Source organism: Periplaneta americana, chromosome 2, assembly GCF_040183065.1.
Source record: "Periplaneta americana isolate PAMFEO1 chromosome 2, P.americana_PAMFEO1_priV1, whole genome shotgun sequence".
Classification (NCBI taxonomy): Eukaryota; Metazoa; Arthropoda; class Insecta; order Blattodea; family Blattidae; genus Periplaneta; species Periplaneta americana.
The window spans coordinates 205,117,128-205,140,033 of record NC_091118.1 but is presented as its reverse complement, the minus strand read 5'-3'; the positions used below and the strand labels follow the sequence as shown (position 1 = coordinate 205,140,033).

The 22,906-nt window shown below is 35.5% G+C and overlaps 1 protein-coding gene across 10 annotated transcripts in view; it reads left to right on the top strand.

The window, feature by feature from the left end:
* LOC138695076 (F-box/LRR-repeat protein 2-like) overlaps positions 1-22,906 on the top strand; it is a 361,245-nt gene that overhangs the window by 169,366 nt on the left and 168,973 nt on the right. Inside the window, exon 3 of one of the 10 annotated variants that reach the window (XM_069819450.1) lies at positions 10,370-13,434. The exons of 8 other annotated variants lie outside the window; for them this stretch is intronic. In XM_069819450.1, the coding sequence (XP_069675551.1) occupies positions 10,398-11,870 (1,473 nt within the window). In that variant the 5' untranslated portion in view covers positions 10,370-10,397 and the 3' untranslated portion in view covers positions 11,871-13,434. Of the gene's footprint in view, positions 1-960; positions 6,939-10,369; positions 13,435-22,906 lie in introns of those variants that run through there. One more of the 10 variants, XM_069819452.1, reaches the window with a different exon arrangement.

Sequence of the window (22,906 nt, the reverse complement as noted above, 5' to 3'; positions counted from 1 at the left end):
TACAATAGTGTGTGTACTGTGAGCGACATAATGAATTACCGTTGTAAGTTATTATTTTGTTATAGTTGTACAAAATATATTATTTCATTCCAAAATTAGGACTTGTGTAAAGTTGAAGTAGACGACTTCGATCAACATGTCATTCGGGATACAATCGAAGAACTCTATCTTGTTCAGAAAGTAGTACCTACGATTAAGAAAATAATTCCGAATGGATGATGCCATTGACGAAATAATAATTACTTTTGAACCGAACAATGATGATGATAGCAGCAATGATGCGATATGGATTGTGTATAATTGTAAATTAATGTAAATTCAAATAATAAGCCCGTAAAATATTGTTATAAGAATATGTACATATCAGCTGTAGGTATAAGTCATGTAGGCCTATGTAATATATAGACATAGCTGTAGTAACTCCGCCATTGCTGGTCCTCAACCCAGATGTGAGAGGAGTGTACACACAAGTATATTTAAATACTTATTCATTACAGGTTAATTAAAAATCTGCTACGAAACCATGTTCTCAACCAAGTTCTTTTGCAGTAGAGAGCCTTAAAGTGAAAGAACCAATGTTTTCTGAAAAGAGTGATGTTACCCAAGGGAGGGCAACCTTGCCGTGCCGTTACGTTGATGAGTACATGCCGCACCGAGCAAGATAGGAAGTTTGAAAGACAGACTTAGGGGATGTAAGGTTCAAGATAACTTGCAATAACAGTACACAAAAAGAACTTATATCTGAAGGATAACATAAACACCAGTCAGGAGTGACGGAATAAGCTAAGCATTAGGGGATTCCCATCATGCAGATACAGGGAGACGAACTAGTGAGAATAATCCAATCTGCATCTTCAATGGTTAGTCATAAAACAGCAAATATTTATGGTTTATTATCATGTATACCTTCAAGGGAATTGGAAAAATAAATTAGACATTGTACTGTATGTACTATTTCAGGTTGTTCACTGTGACACCACGTTGTTGAATGAAATGGCCACTGGCAAACACATTGAGGACCTGCCAGATGAGTTGTTGATCAAGATATTCTCATACATCAATATGGAAGACCTCGCAATGTCTGTGCAACATGTCAATGCTCATTGGAAGCATGTATCACAAGATAATTCTCTGTGGAAAGACAAAGTGTTTAGTCCAGATATAGATATGAATGATGACGAAATAGCAAGACGTCTGGAAAATATGCCAGCACTCAAAGCCTTCTGTCCTAAACGAGGATTGAATATAAACCTCATTGTTAATGTTTTGTGTCAGTCTTGCAAAGATATTCAGTATTTACAATTTACATACCAGAGACTGTATAGCATTACACTGAAGGAGATTCTTGAAACTTTGCCAAACATAGTGAATTTGAATATTTCCCTTCCCCAGGAAACACACTACCAGTTGGAATTTGGAAAATTGCTTGGACAATGTCAGTCTCTGACTACATTAAGTTTGCGATGCCATTTCACAGATACAGTTGCAGAAGGTTCTCTAATGGCTATAGCTGATGGATGCCCATCTTTGCAGAACTTGGATTTAGGTTCCTGTGTATTCCCAGAGCGAGAAATTAGATATTTGTTGAGGAATAGAGGACATCAACTTTTATTTCTGGCACTTAAATGCTTTATCTCAAATTCAGGACACGAACTATTATGTAAGTGCACCAATCTGAAGTATTTAGATTACTACAGTTGTAATGTAGGTTTGCCAAGAACATATATGGATCACCTAGGAAGACTGTCTAAGTTGGAACAATTGACACTTTCCAGTTTTAGAGAAAAACAGAGTAAAAATATACCCAACATTTTTCGTAATCAATCTTTGTCCAATTTGGTTAAGTTAAGTATATTGTACTGTGATGGCTTTGGTGCAGCAGAGCTGACAGGAATTTTTACTAATTGTTTACAAATCCAATTTTTTCATATTCGAGGCTACTGTGATTCCGATGATGGTTTCATGTATATTGGCAATTTGAAACAACTAGAGTTACTTGACATTGCTTTTTCTGAATCTCTTTCAGACAAAAGTGTGGAATATATCTGTTCTGGTTGTGAGAGTCTGAAGCACCTTAACATCTCATTTTGCTCAGGGCTGACAGACAAAAGTGTAGCATATATTTCTGTTGGATGTCCAAGACTAAAGTATCTTGCCATAAGTCATTGTCTTGTAATGACTGATGCTATGATTCAGAGTGTTGTGGAATGTAAAGAACTTACTGTTCTTGATATGAAATGGAATTACAACATCTTAGGATCTTATTTTCATTTAATATCATCAAATCTTATTAATCTTAAGGAACTTCATTTACATGGCTGTGAAAAACTGAATCCCAAAAATGTGTCAAAGCTTCAGGAAGAGATGCGAGAATTGAAAATAAATGTTTAAAGAACTGATGATGGATCAGTAGGGACTAATTTTTGGTTTCATTCATTCATTCACTCATTCATTCATTTTATTCCATAGAGCTTACATGAGCAATGAAGCTGTAAGATGTGAAACAAGTCAAAATTTTACAATATTACAATTACAATTTTTACAAATTTTTATAGTTTTACAATTTAGTAATTTTCTACAATTTTTACAATATGGCTCTACTAAAAGTATACAATACATAGCCAATCAGATTATTAAATTTACAAACGAAAACGATCATTCATCAGTTGACCTATATGTATAATACAAAACAAGTAAGTTAATTAAATTTAAGGCATAAACAATTCAACCAGTTGTGATATACAGAAATGGATAATACATATCATGCAAACTACTTCAAATTACAAACACAATTTATCAATAGAGCTATAAAGATTACTATTCAATTTAAACCATATACAATTCATCGGCCAAAACTATACAAATATATACAATACAAAGTAGCATACTTTCATTAAGCTATAGAAATTTGTGCAATTAATATCAAGTAGATTAATTCAATTTATAATCATAAACAATTCATCAATTGAGCTATACAGACCACCATGGTGACACTGATATGTGCAAAAGTTTCCACAATTTCTTTCTGTGTTGCATATACTCTTCCATATACCTAACTACTATATTTAAGAAGGAAAAAACCGCGAAAAAAGAGAAATTCGGATCATTGTGCGAAATGCTTGAATCTCTATCACAAAAACTACGAAAATGCACCAAGTTTTATTTGATATCGTTAAGAAAATATAATGTGTTTGTGACTTTTGTTTCAGTCAATTTGTCAGTCACTTGTTAAGACTAATATTTCTGTATTTTCTCTATGTATATTGTGTACATCCATTTTTACTATCTTTATGGTTTTCGAAGAGAGATTGATTTCTAATGCAGCTAAGATTGAAGAATATTGCATGTAACATTCTTTAAACTTGCTGCAATATGTTATGCACCAGAGGCTATAGTTTGATGCAAAGAGTTTTTGAGGGTCTAGTAAGAGGACCACAATGAATTTGGTGTAAATTGTTTGCAGGCAGTGTGATTCCCTTCATCTAATGTGGGCAGTGAGAGGGGCTTTTCTTCGTAAGAAAATATTCACTGACTGCACAAATCTTCGTGTGGACAATGTAGAAACCATGCTTAGTTTAGGTCTATGTTTTGGCGATGCTATGTGTAAAAAAAGTGCCGTTAGGTAACAATAAGTTTAAATCAAACATAACATAATACGCTTAATTGAAAACTTACTTGACGAAATAGCTACCAAAACAGTGGCAGGTTTAACACCGAAATTTCCCATTTTATCTTCTTCTTTTTCCCTTCAAGTATTAGGCCAAATGGCCTGTTACTATCTCACAGTTGAATTTTCAATCCAGCGCTTCTTTGGTCGACTGAGAGATCTCTTCCCGTTTGGACAATAGTGGAGCATGACTTTTGTGATTCTTCTCTATGCATGCTATGCAGATGATTTATCCAGTTGTTCTGATAATGTTTAACGTGATTAATTACAGGTTCTAGTTGTAATTCTTCCATTATGTCTTCATTGTGTTTGTGATCCCATTTCGTATATCCCACTGTATATCTCATAAATTTCATTTCATTAGCCATTATTCTGCTTTCGTCTTTCTTCCTCAATGTCCATGCCTTACTGCCGTAACAAAGTACAGGTCTCGCCAAGGTTTTGCAAAGGCGAATTCTAGTATGTCTTTGTACTAGGGAAGGTTTCATAATGTTGTTAATTATTCTCATTGTTTTTGTGTATTTAGAAATTTTCTGTGAAATGTCTACTTCATCGAAAAAAGATACTGTGTATCCGAGATATGTAAAATAATTTATCCTTTCTAATATTTTTAAATCTAAACATATTTTGCTAGGCACAGGGTATTTTCCGCAGAAGGCCATAATTTTAGTTTTTTTCCCCATTTTATTTCACTGAAAAATACGGTCCGTATGGGTGATGGAACTTATATTTTGGGGATTTTAGTTTTTAACTACTCACCCAGCACAATGTCAGTTTTATACATACTCCAAAAGATTTAAGATTGCTTGTAACATGTGAGTGTATGATGAAGTTTTCCAGTCAAATAATATGTATGAAGTTTCATGCTCTGAGCATGGCATCTTGTGCATTACTTGTGATTGAACAAAGAAATTTACGCGCACACACAATCACTGTAACGTGCACATATGATACAGTACAAAAATTTATTTCCATTTGGCTATGGATGCAACATTTAATTTTTATTAGTTAATGGCACATGCATGGATAAATATATAATAGGATGCGAAACTTAATGAGTTTCCAGTAACACGTACTAGAGGCGCTGTTGTAGAAATTGATCTTGCTGTCATCTATTTTTGGGAGAGGCGTTATTACAAATAGCAGCGCACCAAGTAGCGAAAAGAGTAATTACTCCATGCATTTAGCAGCGCACCTGGTGACGAAAATGTTAAACTGTGCAGAAAGTATTCCCTACCACCCACATAGATATTCAAAACTAACCCAATTTAAAATAAAACATTTACAGTTTTATTCCTCACAGCACCTTCTACTGAAAATTCTTACCAGAGCCAACAGGAAGATAAAAGAGACGATGTGTTTTACACTACCCGATTAAAATATAACCAGACAGAGACAAAAAATAAAGCAAAAGGTTAGATAATTGGGATTGTATTCTTTGGTTATTTATTGTACAGCACAATGGAAAAATCTGCAAGAACTACGTAGATAGTTCAATTTATTATATTAATACTGTATTACTTTACAATACATTCAACACTATTTTTACAACGTCCATAAACATCACTGTTTAACATACACTCCTTATACACACACGTATCACTTTATGTTCACTTATTAGTAAGTTTCTGTCCGCCATCTTCTCTCCTCGATTCTCCCATACAATATCTCGAACGGATAAATAGAGAACTCTCGGTAATGTATCCAACACGTAGTTCTAATGTTCACCACCTACGACGTCGGGTGCTGATCACCTTATTTGAGATCACCAAATCTAGATGGTGCTGACCGCAGTTTCGCATCCTATTATATATTTATCCATGGCACATGTTTGTGGTGAATTGTTTTGCATACTTTTATGAAATGCGTAGTAATAATACATATAACAGTGTAGTTCGCTGATAAAGATTATATGGGTATGCTAGATATACAGTATGTCGGTTGACATTTTTGCATACATTAGTATCTAGGATTTCCCTGTGTTAGTGGGTTAGGTAAATGTTGCCTTGAAGAATGTGTCACAATATAATATGCTGCAGATGATTTACATACATATTTATTCTGTAATATCAGTAGGTAGACCTACCTAGATTGCAATGAACTTGAAGTAACATGTTTTAAAATCTGTCAAATCAACTGACACCGATTGGTTCATAAATGCTGAAGTAACGAATAACTTGAAATATATGCTGAAACTAAAATTCCATAGAATGTGTAGAGTGTCTAAATTATTTCTAAATTATGCACTTCAGAACATTCAGCATTTTCCGTGTAAGGACTTAATTTGATTTGCATTTCCACATTAAGTAGTTTCCATTTAATGAAGGAAATTTAAGGCATTTTTCATGGGGCCGAAAAATAATTTAAGACAAATGAGGCAGGTTTTGCTGTATTTAAATTAATTTAATGGCAGTAATAACTTAATGACATGTGAAATGATCACAATGTACACAAGATGACATGTAATTCATGTGACATAGAAAGTTGAGTTCACTATACACTCTCTCTAAGATCATGTTTTCTGTATATCGGTATTAAATATTTTGTACAAGGATTTCCAGTTATTTCTGTTCTCTTTTTATGTGACAGTTGTTACTCCAGTGTAACCTGTACTCTCTTCTTGCCTATAAAATTACTTCCTGTAAATCTTAAAACTAGTATGAAACCCAGATTCTTGTTGGCTGTGTCTGCATGAACATGAATGTGTATTTTGATATCACACCATTTCCAAATTCTTTATGGGGATGTGAAAAAGCATTGTTATTTGCAATATAAACGTATTTTGATTAAAGTGTGCTTTTCATTCCCTTAAGGAGGCATGTACAGATATATAGCTTTCGCTTGTATGAATTTAGTAAAATTCAAAATTTAATTTCTACATTCGACTACTAGATTTGTACTGAAATTTGGTATAGTGATTAGACAGTACTTCTGGATTAACAAACCATTTTTAGAATCCAAATCCTTCTAATAAGGATAATTATATTTTTAAATTGATAGAGGGGTGCAATTTGCACAAGGAAAACTGGTTTTACTGATAGCTTGTATAATTTTGAATATTTTAAAATGCTTTCTCCTCTGTTTTATTCGTAATGAGGATGTTAATAAGCACTGCCTTTAGCACTAATTTATCATTTCAAGTTTTTTCATTAGTAATTCTTCATGTAAATAATTCAAATTTTACAATTTCTGGCAAAAAATTCACAAAAATATTTATTATGCATAAATTCAAATAATAAAGGCAGAAGAAAAGTTTTCCGGGCTATGAGGCCGTGGTCCGTTGCTTGTGTGACCAAATGTTTCATTCACTGCTGCAGTGAACATCTTCAATGGTGTAGATTGCTGGTGCGGCTGGTTCTACTGTGTGTGCCGATGACCAGTAGACCAGATGCACAGTAGAACCAGCCGAACCAGCAATCTACACCACTGAAGATGTTCACCGCAGCAGTGAATGAAACGTTTTGGTCACACAACCAACGGACCATGGCCTCATAGCCCGGAAAACTTTTCTCCTATTGACGCCGGCCGTGAAAGCCTACACTCTAATATAATAAAGGCAGGATTTTCTGACAGACTCATTATGAATAGAACAAAGAAGAAAAGCAGGAAAAATAATCAAAATTGTACAAAGGGAAACCAATTCCCTGTGCAATTTATCAATTTAAAAATATTATTAACCTTGTCAATGAAAGCTTTTTTTTTAATTCTAAAAATTTGTTTATTAAAAAAAAGTATGTAATTTTTTAATCACCTTCAAAGAAATGTTTTAACACACCATTGTCATTATGCAAATGGTATGAAGAATAACATCTCTTTTGACATTCATATGCCCTTCGATATTAAGTTAACTGTGAGGGTTGAATGAAAAGTAATGCCTCCACTGTCATAACTCGTGTTTGGATAGGAATATTTTAGTAAATCTAACACAGAACTAATCCTTAGGATGTGCGGTTTATTTACATGCATTCACTTTTCAGCATAATTACCAGATAGCTGAATACACTTCTGCTAACAATGTACAAGTTTTGTGAAGCCATCGTGGAAAAAGTCCACCATTGTTTCTGCAACCAGCCTGTCACAGTGTGTCCAATTTCTTCATCATATGCATAATGCTGTTCCGTGAGATCTTCTTTGAACTTGGGGAATAGATGGAAATCGGAGAGTGCCAAATCTGGACTGTATGGTGGGTGCCATATTGTGAGGTTCTAAAGTTCTTCTATAGTGGTGCGTGATGTATGTGGCCTAGCATTTCATGATGCAGGGCAACATTTCCTCTTTCCTTTCGAACCCCTCCCTCAGTCACTAATGTTTTGATGTGATGTAACGTACTGAGTTGATTGTTGTTCTCTTTTCAAGGACATCAACTTGAATAACACCATTTGCGTCACAGAAAACTGATCCCATCACTTTCCCAGATAATAACAGCGAGTCTTTGTGTTCGATATTCCATCGATTGAAGTTTTGTCTCTGGTTCGTAATGGTATACCCACAATTGCATACAGAAGCTCCTCATCTTCATTTTCGTAATGCAACAAACGTTTCTGGCAAATTTCAAGTCTCTGTGCTTTCATTTTAGGCATCAACATCTGGGGTACCTATTGCGCACAAACTTTTCAATACCCAAGCGAAGCAATTCTGTGACCTACACACTCTTGTGAAATGCCGATGACGACAGCAATTTGTCTCTGAATGATGCAGCGCTGTCACGAATCTGTATGTCAATTTGTTCCCTAAGAGACTCACTTATTGCTCTCACAGGACGTCCAGGTCATTGATAGTCACACTAGTCAGATTATCCCACCTCGCCATCTTTACTCATTTTAGCCCAACAACACACAGTGCTCACATCAACATGGTCACCATACACAGCTAGCATTCTTCGGTGAATTTCAATTGGGAGGGACACCTTCATCAATCATCAGTCAAGAACTTGACTCCTACACTAAACTCTATTCTCCACAGTATAAATCAGCAACTATTCACTGTAACGACTTCCCTCTAACCAGAGCTTTTTTAAGCAATTTTTATTAGTGCACAAATCGGCACCAAAATTACTGGAATGAAATTATTATTATTATTAATATTGTTGTTGAACTGGCGGATGATACGTCAGAGTCTGACGTCAGACTCTGGAAGTAATAGCAGCAACAGTCGACTACAATCGTTAAATTTCAGCTGGATAATGGTTATAAATGTTACTTAAAATCAAGTGGATAGCAAACACAGAAGTGGAGCGGCTAGTGAGCTCAGATACCTCTTTGAAGAGCACGAAACTTGCCAGAATGAGTACTGAAACCGAGAACATTTATTTCTTTGTTCACTATAACAATCACCTCTGGCTGAAGGGAAGCAGTACTGTTCTGGCTTTGGAAGTGTGAACGACGTACCCACGATCGTCCGAAGCTGTCACCAGCAAGAGACTTCACTACCATATTCAGCCGTGCCGAGAAACTTCAAGGACAGCTCACTGAGCTCACAGGAGGATAATGCCACAAAAACAAAGAAAAAGACACTCCTTACTGTTGGCAGTGTTCGCTGTTACGAGTTAATTTCTTACATCAATTTTGCATAATTATGCTACAATTGTTTACATTACTTGTACTTTTCTGTTTATTGTAACTTATACCATGCAAATGTCCATGTCTATTGGTTTCACTTGGTATCTGTTATCTTTAACTTTCATTACTGCACAGCATATTACCATATTACCAAAAAAGTGCTTTCCATACTACATTCCTTAAACAGCATTCGAAAATTCCTCCCGCGATCACTCAAGAAAATACTAGTAGAAACACTAGTAATGCCCCACTTCGATTATTGTGATTTTCTACTGACTGACCTCAATGTCAACCAGTCGCAAAAATTACGTGTTCATAATTGTGTTTGCTTCGTCTGCGATGTCCGTCGCGCTGACCACATTATCCCATCCTTCCAAACTCTAAACTGGCTACGGCTTAACGAATGTAGAAATTTTCATTCTCTTGTTCTCCTTTTCCAAGTCCTTCACACCTCTACACCTACCTACCTTGCCTCCCGTTTCAGTTACCTGTCATATCATAATCTCTTCACACGCACGCAAAATAGCCGCATACTAGCCATACCAACACATAAGTCATCATCGTATTTATCATCATACACAATCTCGCTCTCGCGCTTGTGGAATACCCTATTCAGTGACATCAGAGACTGTCGGAATGTAGTAGCGTTCAAAAGCAAACTTAATTATTTTCTTACTGCATAGAGTAGGTTTAATTAATAAAAAAAAAAAAAATGTTTCTTCTTAATTTTTACAATAAACTGTCTAGACTTTATTAATCAGTTAATCTTTTAGTACTTCGATTTTTATTGTATTTATAAATTTAATATTAATTATAATTGTAATTGTATTCTTAATATTGTAGTTGTAATCCCCTGGTAGGGGGGAAGAGAAGGCCTCATGGCCTTATCTCTACCAGGTTAAATAAATAAATAAATAATAATATTTGTTTTATTACTGCACAAATTGTGTATGACTGCACACTAAAAAAACTCTGCCTCTAACTGTTGTGCTTGTGAAGATTCTATGCAAGATGCCAGCACTTGTCACATGCTGATGCTGCTATGTACTGAGTGGTGGAGGCATTACTTGTTCATTCAACCCTTATATTTCGCCCTGTCTGCAGTATGAGAAATGTCAGGGTCTGTTTCTTGGTGCTGTTTCAGTGTGCTCATCACATCATTCTCTGCAGCAATGGCATCAGGCAAAAGCTTTAGTGATTTGCCAGATGAACTGTTGGTTGAAATATTCTCATATTTGAGTATCGAAGATCTTGCTTTGCGTGTGCAGCATGTAAATACTCACTGGAGAGAAGTGTCCCAAGATGAAGCACTGTGGACTAACAAAGTTTTCATGCCTGAGTTTGGAATGAGTGATCATGAAGTTACAAGACTCTTGAAGAACATGCCATCATTGAAAGCTTTCTGTCCGAAAGAGGGGACTAAGACTAAAGTCATTGTTAATACAGTACTTGCACATTGTAAGGACATTCAACATTTAGAATTCCCATGGTCTAACAGAGTAAAGAATTCTAAGTTAAGAAAGATCCTTGAAACTTTTCCAAATCTGCTGAATTTGAATATTGGTCTTCCAAAAGAACCATACCAGTTAGAATTTTCTAGAATAATAGGACAGTTTCAGAAGCTGACTACATTAGGTTTTACAGACAGATGTGTCATTACAGTTGTACATGGAGTTCTGAAAGCTTTAGCTGATGGATGTCCTTCTCTTGTACATATTGATTTAGGATGTAATGCTTTCCAAGATGAAGATGTTAGGTATTTCTTGCAGAAACGCGGACACCAACTTTCGTCTCTTAGCATCAGGAGCTATATTTCAAGTTTAACACACAATGTCTTAACTCAGTGTAGTAATTTGGAGTATTTGTTGTATGACAATTGCAATGAAGACTTGCCAGGTTCATGCTTGTCTCACCTGTCCAAGTTATCTAAATTACGATACTTAAAGCTGTCTTATTTTGTAGGTAGTCAGGGAAGACGCATACCAAATATATTCTACAATCATTCTTTGTCTGAGTTAGTAAAATTAAGCATATTTAATTGCAGTGGGATTGATGCTTCTTCATTAAACGAAATTTTAATAAATTGTCCTCAAATAAAACTACTGTGTTTCCGAGGCTACAGGGATTCAGATGATGGTTTCAGGTATGTTGAAAACTTGAAGCATCTAGAGCATTTTGATATCGCTGGTTGTTGTTCTGTAACAGATAGAACTGTTGAGTACATTGGTGCAGGATGTAAGAATCTGAAATATCTGGATGTTGCGTGTTGTTCAAAATTGACGGATAAGAGTATAGAATATATTTGTGTAGGATGTCCTAAATTGAGATACCTTAATATTGGTCGGTGTCGCCTGATGACAGACGCTGTCTTTCAGAGTATAATCAAATTCAAAGATCTTGCTGTTCTTAATCTCATGTTAAATAACAATATTTTTGGAACTCTCTTCCATATGATACCATCAAATCTTTCAAATTTGATTGAAATCTATATTGAGGGCTGTTCTTTAGATCAGGATTATGTGGAGAAACTTCAGGATGATATGCCAAAACTGAAAATCACAGGGAAATCTCTTTCCTATAAGCCTCGGGAAGAACCTGACATTGATCTTGAAGACTCAACTTTTTTCATTAATCTGTTCTTGTAATGAATGCTTACGAACTTGTGTTAGTGAATTAATACACCGTGCATAATAATATGTACAGTAACATATTTCATACACTTTTTTTTTTGTATGACAGCATTATAAAGCATTTAATAAATAGGTAACATATCAAATTTGTAATGATGCATAGTTCGATACCATATTCTATGGAGAATCAGTTGCTATGGCAACAGTGAGGTTGTTAAACAATAAACAGTTAAACATTATTGCAGTGGAAATCGTTTAATAATATTAACTTTATATATATATTATTTTAATGTACCGAAGTACGTATCGTCGCCTGAATGCAAGAACTAGTTAACTCAAAATGTTTGCATTTTTTAGTTACCTCTTTTATAGCATAGGAAAAATCGCACAAAATGTAATCCAGGATCTAGGTAACTGATCGAACAATACCAGGGACATCTATTTTCCAATATAACATATAGGTAAAAGAAAATGAGACATATTCCTTAGTGCAATAAATAAGTAAATAGGCGATGTCACAAAATATGAAAAATCAAGTTACCTAGTTCTTGCATTCAGGCGGCGACATGATATTTCCATGCAGATGTTCTGCGTCATCATACGATGAAAGAGTAATGGAACGGAGAAAAATTCTCTCTGGCACCGGGATTTGAACCCGGGTTTTCAGCTCTACGTGCTGATGCTTTATCCACTAAGCCACACCGGATACCCATCCCGGTGCCGGACAGAATCGTCTTGTTTAAGTTCCAACTCTTGGGCTCCCTCTAGTGGCCGCCCTCTGCACTACGTCATAGATGTCTATGAACGTAGGACTGAAGTCCACACATGTGCTGAGATGCACTCGTTATGAGTGACTAGTTGGCCGGGATCCGACCGAATAAGGGCTGTCTTAAATCACGAAGTGATTTATGCGTATCATATATATATTATTTTAATGTACCGAAGTACATATGATATTTCCATGCAGATATTCTGCGTCGTCATACGAGACTGATATCTCTCGCAGCTGATACTGAACTCTGTGGCCTCTTGCCTCTGTTTTATCTGCTAGTCTTCAGGTTTCGAATCTGGCTTGGGTAATAATTATAAGCTAATCTCGTGATTCTGGTTCAGATAGGGCTGGGCCGGTTGTTAAGAATTTCAGCTCGTACCTCACATCTGCCTACAAAGTGTTTGGTTTTCGTTACCTACTCTAAGGAAGGAGAGAAAGGTTTACTAATTGATATTTGTTTACCTGCTGGAGATACTTGATTTCTATTCCACAGTTTGATGATATATTCTAAAAACTATAATTTAGTGCTGTAGAAGATGCCAGTGTGACTTACTGTTTTATGCAGGCACAAAAACTACCGCTGGGTTTGCGTGGTGTACCGAAGAACGATATATTACAACTAAAACTACAATGATGATAGGAGTTCTTGTAACATACTGTGGTATCATTATAGGAAAGAAATTCTGATAGAAATGCAAATAAGAGAATACAGAGAGCTTAAGACAAGCACTGTTTATGTTGTGGACATTAAAAGAGGACAGCTTCAGAGAAAAGACTGTTCTAGAAGTTAATGTAAAATTACAATTGTTTCAGTTTGGTGGTGATCTGGATCAATTTCGGTCTCAAGATGTGTGACATACTACCAAATGAAGTGATGCTGGAGATTTTCTCGTATTTGGATATGAATGATTTGGCACTGTCTGTACAACATGTGAACTCTCGATGGAAGGAGCTGTCTCGAGATAAGCAGCTGTGGAAGGACAGAGTATTTGAACCAGATAACAGAATGTTGGACGAAGAGAGAGTACATCTATTGAGAAACATGCCATCTCTGAAGGCTTATGTGTCCTACAGAGGAAGAAATACAGAACTGATTATTGACACATTATGCACATACTGCGAAGATATTGAACGTTTGCATTTGAATGCATCCCATGCATTTAAGTATCCTCTGTTGGTAAAATTTACCAACTCTTTTTGTAATATAGGAAAGTTAATAATTCCGTACCTTAAAGAAGATAATCCACTACAATTTTCTGAACTAATAGGGAACCTTAACAACCTGAATACATTAGGTTTCACTGACAGATATGCAGAAGTACCAGATGGAATACTGAAACCAATTGCCGATGGATGCCCTTCTTTGCAGCACATGGATTTAGGGGACAATAAATTCAGGGAGGAAGATGTTAGGTATTTTCTGAAAAAGAAACAAACACAACTCTTGACTTTTCGTTTCGAATGTTACGTATCAGTAGCAACATTCAATTGTATTATCCAATGCAAGAGCCTGGAAAACCTCCGATTTAGTAATTTTAACAATTCAAATGTGAGTCCCAGGGATATAAAACAGCTAAAAAATTTGAAGAACTTGAAGAGTTTAATATTCTGTTACCTTAAAGAAGCACAGTGTAGAGCAATACCTAGTTTATTCGAAAGAGGGTCTTTATGCAATGTCACCAAGCTACAATTCGAAGCTTATGACTTGAGGTCTGTTGTGAAGAATTGTCCACAACTTCTTGAGCTTACTGTAGGTGGCAGGAAGCGTGTGTTAGAGGAAGGATTTGAACACATTGGTAACTGCAAGAACCTGAGATACCTGAGCCTTTCAGGTTGCTCAGGAGTGACACCAAAGTGTTTAGAATATGTAGCAGTCGGTTGCCCTAACTTGAGGTATCTCGATTTGTCGTGCTCTCTTGACATAGACGATTCCCTAATTCCAAGTGCACTGAAGTGCAAGAACTTGAGAGTCATAAACATAAGTTACTCTGCTTTCAGAGGGACTGATTTCCACTTGTTTCCGACTCATCTTGTTCATTTGAGAGAACTCGTGATTCATGAATGTGGGGTTGACGATGAGGTATGGGACAGACTGTTAGAAAAAATGCCACATCTGAAATTAACTGGACGGTATTATTATGGTGATGATTAATATATATCAATATATATCCACTTTGCGAGGTGGAACAAGAGTTAGACAATATATAAAATGATAATTTCATAAATTAACTCATTGAGATCATTCCTCATGTAGAGGCAGGTTTTCAAGCATGGTATGACAATAATTGACTGTTAACTACAGTCGGGTAGAGTTCCCGGGTAGCTCAGTTGGTAGAGCGTTGGTAAGTTTAACCGAAGGTCCCAGGTTCGATACCCGGCCCCGGAACAATTTTTCCCTCAAAATTATTCAAATCAACTTTACAGGGAGTTATACCTGAAAGCTTGATTTGCATAATACACGTCACTGTACGTAACAGAAAACCACAATTTAAGTCACACAGAGTTAGTTAGTGTGCTCTGAATGCTGGTTGCTTGACGGTTGTCAGCCCACTTTGAGGTCTGTGGATATACAGTAAAACCTCTATTATCCGTGGTAATGAAGGGGGTGGACTGAACGGTTAATCGAAAAAATCGGATAATCCGTACCATAAAATATTTTCGTAAATTTAGTGAATAATGCTTACACTTTCGTAATTTCCTCTATGGTTTTGTATTGAACACGCTAGGATCAGAAGTTCACTGATATGAGTGTGATTGTTAACAACGGAATTTTAGGGTACAAGGAAATTTCTTGTAATGGCTATTTGTGGAAAGATAGAAATATGGAGGTCTCGTATTGTAGATTTACATACTTCATATGCGTCATTCTTGATTTTTATTAAATTGCACACGGTTGTGACTCCTGACTCATTCTCAGATGAGCCACAGCTTCTCGTTCCCCAAAACCATGCAGTTATTTGCACTTTTTATACTTAGCACATCACGATTTCTTTTGATACTCGTGAAGACATTTTATATAGAAGTTATACAGTACGACAACTCGAACAGTAGACCACACTGTGTAAGGGTAAAGTCTTGTAATAGCTCTCTCTAGAAAAAAAAATAACTTGCTAATATAATATACAGTAGCATACTCCATATATTTCTGTAGGGAAAAAAGGGTGAGAAAGACAGTCGGATAATCCACCAATCGGTTAATAGGGTGACGGAAAATCGGGGTCTACTGTAGAGGGAAAAGTTGGATCGGTGTCAGGTAGAGTTCCCGGGTAGCTCAGTTGGTAGAACGTTGGTACGTTTAACCAAAGGTCCCGGGTTCGATACCCAGCCCCGGAACAATTTTTCCCTCAAAATTATTCGGTTAACTACAGGTTTCAAGAAGTTGAGCTGTCGTTTTTCATTACATATTTTACACGACCTGTAACATTTTAGTTTTTTATTCTGTAACAAATAATATTCCTGGTTATATAATTTTTTATTGTCACTTTAGCATATGCACACACGTGCACACACACACACATATGTATGTAGATGTAAAGCAACTTATTTATTAAGAAGAAGGAAAGCTGATCCATTTTGAAGCTGCAACACATGCACAGCATACAGTACTAATAATTTATTTCAAATTTATTAATTATTTTCATTATTGGAGAAATTGAAGTTATTTTACAAAAGTGGTCTTATTATTTCGGAACTAAGGGCCATATTTAAGAATGTCACTTCAACTTCATTTTGTTTTGATTTCAAATCAGAAGATACGTGATTTGAGCTGCTCGGCCTCCCCTAATATTACACGAGAATACAGTGTGATAGTATTCATTCCAGCCGAATTAAGATCATAGACAAGTTATAGCAAATGACAGACATCTTTCCTTTTATATTAATTTTAATATGCAATTTGAATGAGATGTAAGTTATGTCAAAGTCCACATCTGTGGAGTAACGGTCAGTGCGTCTGGCCGCGAAACCAGTTGGCCCGGGTTCGAATCCTGGTTGGGGCAAGTTACCTGGTTGAGGTTTTTTCCGGGGTTTTCCCTCAACCCAATATGAGTAAATGCCGGGTAACTTTTGGTGCTGGACCCCTGACTCATTTCACCGGCATTATCACCTTCATTTCATTCAGACGCTGAATAACCTAGATGTTGATACAGCATTGTAAAATAACCCAAAAAAAAAGTTATGTCAAGCTCATCATATCTAGTGTCGGCCTCAGTAGCTTAGTCGGTATAGCACTGGCCTTATATGCTCGAGGTTGCGGGTTCGATCCTGGTCCAGGTCAATGGCATTTTAGTGTGCTTAAATGTGACGGGCTCGTGTGAGCAGATTTACTGGCATGTAAAAGAACTCTGTGACTCTGGATACAAATCCTGCGGTTTTTTACCTGTTAAGACTGGCTGTAAGTAAAAGTGAAGTTGAAGTGATATTCCTTAGTATGGACCTAAATAATGGTAGAGCGTTTATTGTCCATATACTTGTGTTCTGCAATATGCAAACATGAAAGTGGCAACCAAGACATTGCAACCTTCCTCTTATTTCATATGAAAAACTAATCGCAAGATCTGTGTATTTTTGCTCTCACTAAACCTTTCAAATCAACTGGTAATACCTCACCAGCAGTAACAGGGTTAAAAAGTTACGGTATCAAACTCTTGGAAAAAAAAATATTTGTGCAATTTTCTACCATATGGCTGCTCAACTTTTTGTTCTACCAGGCCATGATTGTTTGGCCAAACACCTGCATAGAATTGGAATATATCAGTCCCCTAACTGCCCATTGTGTAACTCAAACCAAGAATTGGATTCGGAACACCTCAAAATCTGTGCTTCAGTGGCTGGTCATGATAACATCTTTGAAAAATATTGGAGTGCAAGAGGTCAAACGACTTTATTGTCAAATGCCTGGCATTGGAAAACAACAACAACTTTTTGTTCTACTTAAAAACATGTACTCCATAAACAGTTTTTTTCCTTTTCCTACTGATTTTAATTTGAACAAGAGTTAAAGAATTCAAAGACATCTCTGGATAATCATCTTTTGAGGACAGTACATAATGTTAACATTTCGTCCCACAGCCTATTTGCGAAGAAGAGCCCTCCCAACTGAATGTTTAACTTACTTTTAATTGGTATAAACCTGTCTCACAAACTTAGCTTGATTGTATACTTCAAAATAATTACATTCTTCTTTAAAAATGTTTAGGAGGGATAGGGAAAAGTGGAGTACAACAGGTTCAGTTTGTGACAAGCCTAGGGAGTGTGAACGATATGTTTTAACTGCAGACAAACTTGAAGATGTTAAAATGTGGTTAGAATTAAGTCCAAAGAAATTTCTTCGTTACCTAGCTTAAGAAACAAAGCTAATTAAATTCTGGCCATATAAAATAAGGTTAGCTTGCAAAGCTACCAAAGGTAATTCAATTCTGGCCATATAAAATAAGGTTAGCTTGCAAAGCTACCAAGCTAATTAAATTCTGGCCATATAAAATAAGGTTAGCTTGCAAAACTACCAAAGCTAATTAAATTCTGGCCATATAAAATAAGGTTAGGTTGCAAAGCTATCACGCTAATTAAATTCTGGCCATATAAAATAAGATTAGCTTGCAAAGCTACCAAAGCTAATTAAATTCTGGCCATATGAAATAAGGTTTGTGCAAGAAATCAAGTATACAGATTTTGCCTCTAGAATACAGTTCTGGAATTGATTTCTTGAAAATGTTCACAATGGTTCACCTTGATCTACAGCTATTGTTTGTGATAAGTTACTGTTTAGATATGTTTTTATCTGAATGGTCTTGCGTGTTCTGGATATGTGCAATATCGGAGTGATTAAAATACACATATTGTACAGCTAGTCCCGTTTCGCAGTGATACATTAGGGGTTTGGTGTGCGTTTAGTACGAGACAAATCTGCCCAATATTTTATAACACAACAGTGAATACAGACGTGTATGTGAATACAATACTGCCTTCATTTTCGAGCCAGCTTACAGATGGAAAACAATATGGTTATTTTTAATAGGACAGTGCTACCCCACATACTGCCAAATGTTCAGTAGACACCATAAAGGAGTTTTCGAAGACCGGATAATAAACAGAGATTTGTGGCCTCCTAGATCCCCTGATCTCAGTTACTGTGATCTTTATCTTTGGGGAAAATTTAGGTACACATCGCTACTTTTGCAGCGCTGCAGTACAAAAAACTGCGCAACTCTTGTACTGCGACGTGTGAACAACGGTACAACCCGAAAAGTAGCGGCTGCCGAACCTGCTGCCCGCTACTTTTCCATGCTGCGCGCAGCTTAAAAGTAGCGACGTGTGAACAGGGTTCTCAGGGTTGCAGCCGCAGCATTTTTGATATCGGTTTTGTTGAAACTTTTGCTACGGTTGCAACCAGTGTTACCACCCAAATGTGCCAATGATACTTTAATTGTTTGGATATATTTTAATGTTAAATGTGATGAAAATAAATTATTTGTAACAGTTATTAAATACACAACACAGTCTGAGCATAATTGCTGATGATATAATTCATTTTTTTCAATTTTCCGTAGCATAGTTCCAAACAGGAGGGTTGCCAACATTGATTACATGAATATGCTGTTGGTTATCATTGAAGTATATAAGCGTTTTTAAAAGCTTTATAGTAAAAATAATGTCAATTTCTGAATACTAGATACGACAGGAAAGCAAATAATAGATAAGGAAGCTTTCGCACGAGTTTATTAATAATGCGAACATAACCACAAAATGTATATTGAGAAGTCAACACGGAGATGGAAACCTGCAGCATGACTGCGGCTGCAAAAGTAGCGCCTTGTGTGTGAACAGACTCGCAACCTCCAGTTGCAACTTTTGCTGCACTCGGGTTGCGCAGCACGAAAAGTAGCATGCAGCGCGCTACTTTTGGCTTACGTGTGAACACGACACGCAACTTTTGCAGCTGCAGTACAAAAGTTGCGCAGCAAAAGTAGCGACGTGTGACCGTACCTTTAGTGTAAAGTGTATAAAAATAATCCCCATACTGTGGATTCTAAAGTATGGAGATTATTTTACCGGATTGTTGCAATAAACCTATTTATTGAAAGTTGTTAGAGTAATATTTTCATATTTAATACTAATAAGTTTTTCTGTTTGGGAATATAAACATAAAGTAATATGGTTGTATATTCAAAGTTTTACAAAATTGCCCTGTAGATTTTTTTTAATAAGAAACAGAAATGAAACTGTTTTCAACATGTTTCCTTCCTTTTTTACATTGATATTACATTTTCTAGTGTCTGAAAGACCAGAATGAGATGAACATAGGTGAAATATCAAAATTGTTTCACCTTCAGTAATTATTAAGAGTTGTTATAAGTTAAATATGGGATGATTTATATCTTAAAAAAAATAAACAATTTGCCTGTGTATGATATATTATGTGAAAATGAGTGCATTTTCATTCTGGTTTCAGTATTTATATTATATGAGTGGCTACAGCATTATAACTGCATTTAATTGTTTAGGTCAGTGTATGAAATCACCGTTTATTTCTATGAACATAAAATAATCACTTCTGTATTACACACAATTAAATGAAGTACACCTATTTTATATACAGTTCGTAAACATATGTATACACAATGAATATTATGTAATAATTGTATTAACAATTTACTCTTACTGCGTAAAGTTATGGTTCACTAAAATCCCGATTAATCAAACTGCGATTTGACGAATTTTTGGCTTACTCGAATCCCAATGAGGAAAAAATAATATTTTGAATTCATTTTGCAGATGATACATTGATTTACAGCCTTAATTATGCGCTTTTGAATTTGGAATTCAGACTTTGTAAGTTACTATTTTTTAAAATAAGATTTTATGTTCAAATTTTTCTCATTTCTTTGTGCAGTATAGGCTACATACAGTAGTACGTACATGTACGAAGACCTATTTTTGAAAAATGTTTAGTTTACTTTAAAATAAAGTTACTCTTTTAATATCTACATTATGTTTTATACCAAAGTAAGCAAAGCACCATTTCTGATTTAACCTAATTTTCGTTTAAACAAATCAACCTTGGTCCCATAAAATCCGGTTAATCGAGAGACTAGTGTACTTACTAAAATAGATCATTTTGCAGATGATACATTGATTTACAGCCTTAATTATGCGCTTTTGAATTTGGAATTCAGACTTTGTAAGTTACTATTTTTTAAAATAAGATTTTATGTTCAAATTTTTCTCATTTCTTTGTGCAGTATAGGCTACATACAGTAGTACGTACATGTACGAAGACCTATTTTTGAAAAATGTTTAGTTTACTTTAAAATAAAGTTACTCTTTTAATATCTACATTATGTTTTATACCAAAGTAAGTAAAGCACCATTTCTGATTTAACCTAATTTTCGTTTAAACAAATCAACCTTGGTCCCATAAAATCTGGTTAATCGAGAGACTAGTGTACTTACTAAAATAGAACAATCTTTTTTTTTTTTGTTTATTTTTTGTTCGAAAGTATATGTAGGTTCTACTCTACTGGGTGTTCATTTCAAAGTGTGTCATGACGTCACTGTTGTTGGGTCACCGATTTGAAGCGAGTTTCAGCTTATATGTTAGAGAAGTTGCCTATTATTTAAGACGTTCTTCAATCTGAACTTAAGAACGTGTACGGTATAACTTGAACGTCGTAGCAACAGATGGCGGTCTGTACGGCCTGTGTGCTACCATAACCTCTTTCGAACTGTGTTTTGCGCCGGCAAGTCGTACGCAGGGTATTTGTTATCATCGGTAACATTCCACAACACAAATCAAATGCTCCGTGTCCATGTTGACCGTCTAAGTTAATGTCAACAAATACGTAAGTAATCGTCTTAACCCTCTCCCCATATCCCGACAGTACGTATTTCCAAACAGTTCACATTCCTGCCACTACCGGCGTTTTCGTACGTATCGGCACGTACTCTTCAGAATGAACGCCGTACTTGCTAGGCAACTTCTCTGCCTCATAGGTTATACACCTCTGCGGAAGTGTAGGAAGATTGAATTCTCTAGGCTCATCGGCTAGCCACATGACGGCATACAGCGAGCCATGACACACTTTGAACTGAACACCCAGTATATGTAATTGTTATAACATTTTTTTTTTTGTTTATCTTTTGTTCGAAAATATAAGTAGGTTCTACTCTATATGTAATTGTTATAAAATTAACAAAAAAAGGAATTCATTGTAATATTTCAAACAGCTTGAAGTTGGATATTATAGTTCATTACATTTTGTAATAAATAGGTCAAAGCCACACATTGTTAAAAAAAAAAAAAAAGGAGACCACCATCTGAATTCACGTGGCGCTAAACTTGTCTTTGAAGGAGACCACAGTCTAAACAAAATTGTTATGTTGAAAATTAATAAGTATCTTTTAGTTTAGTCAGTGAACTGTTATTGTAAGCAAATATTTTACATGCAAATTGATTCTTCTGTGAATGTTTTGAAGTGTACCTATGTTTTGTTTACAGAAATAAAATATAATTATATTATGCAGTTTGAAACTTCCTTTCCAGCAATCTCATGTGTATATATAAATTTATTTCCTTTCGATTATAATGCTGATTTATAAAATTAGTAGGCTACGCCAGGAGAAACAATGCTCGTGCTCAGGTGCAGTTCAGTTATTCAGGGTTCAAGCCACAGTCGCATCTTTCGCGTTTTGCTACTCGACTTCTAAAAATGCAACAAACTTTCAATGTTAATGTGCAAAAATGCGACAACCACATTGGACTTCAGAAACGAAGATGGTAATGGAGAAACTGAAATCAGAAACGTGTACGAACTAATCAGTTCTGGAGAATCTGAATTCAAAATAAATACTAATGGAATGGGCAATATTCAAGAAAGTATCGAACAATAAATATTCAAGAATGAATTTCAAAGAGTTGGTACAACTCATGTAAGTTAACAAGTTTTTTTTTTAAATTTATTGAGTATGCCCCAATTAGTATAACTCATATGTAGGGGCTATACAAAAACACATACATATGTTATACAATGTAATTGAAAACGTCATGAAACTACAGTCCGTGAAAACAAACAATGACACAAGAATTTATTAAAGAAAGCAAAATAAGAACAAATAATAAGATGACATAAAGTTTTGGGCAGAAAGAAGAAAAAGTTTGAAACCATGAAATAAATCAACTGAGAATTAAAATAAATAATATTCCCAAAAACGTATTTTTAAACAATTCTTAAAACACCGGCAATTTGGTAAAATTCTATATCCTAAAGGAAGTTGGTTAAAA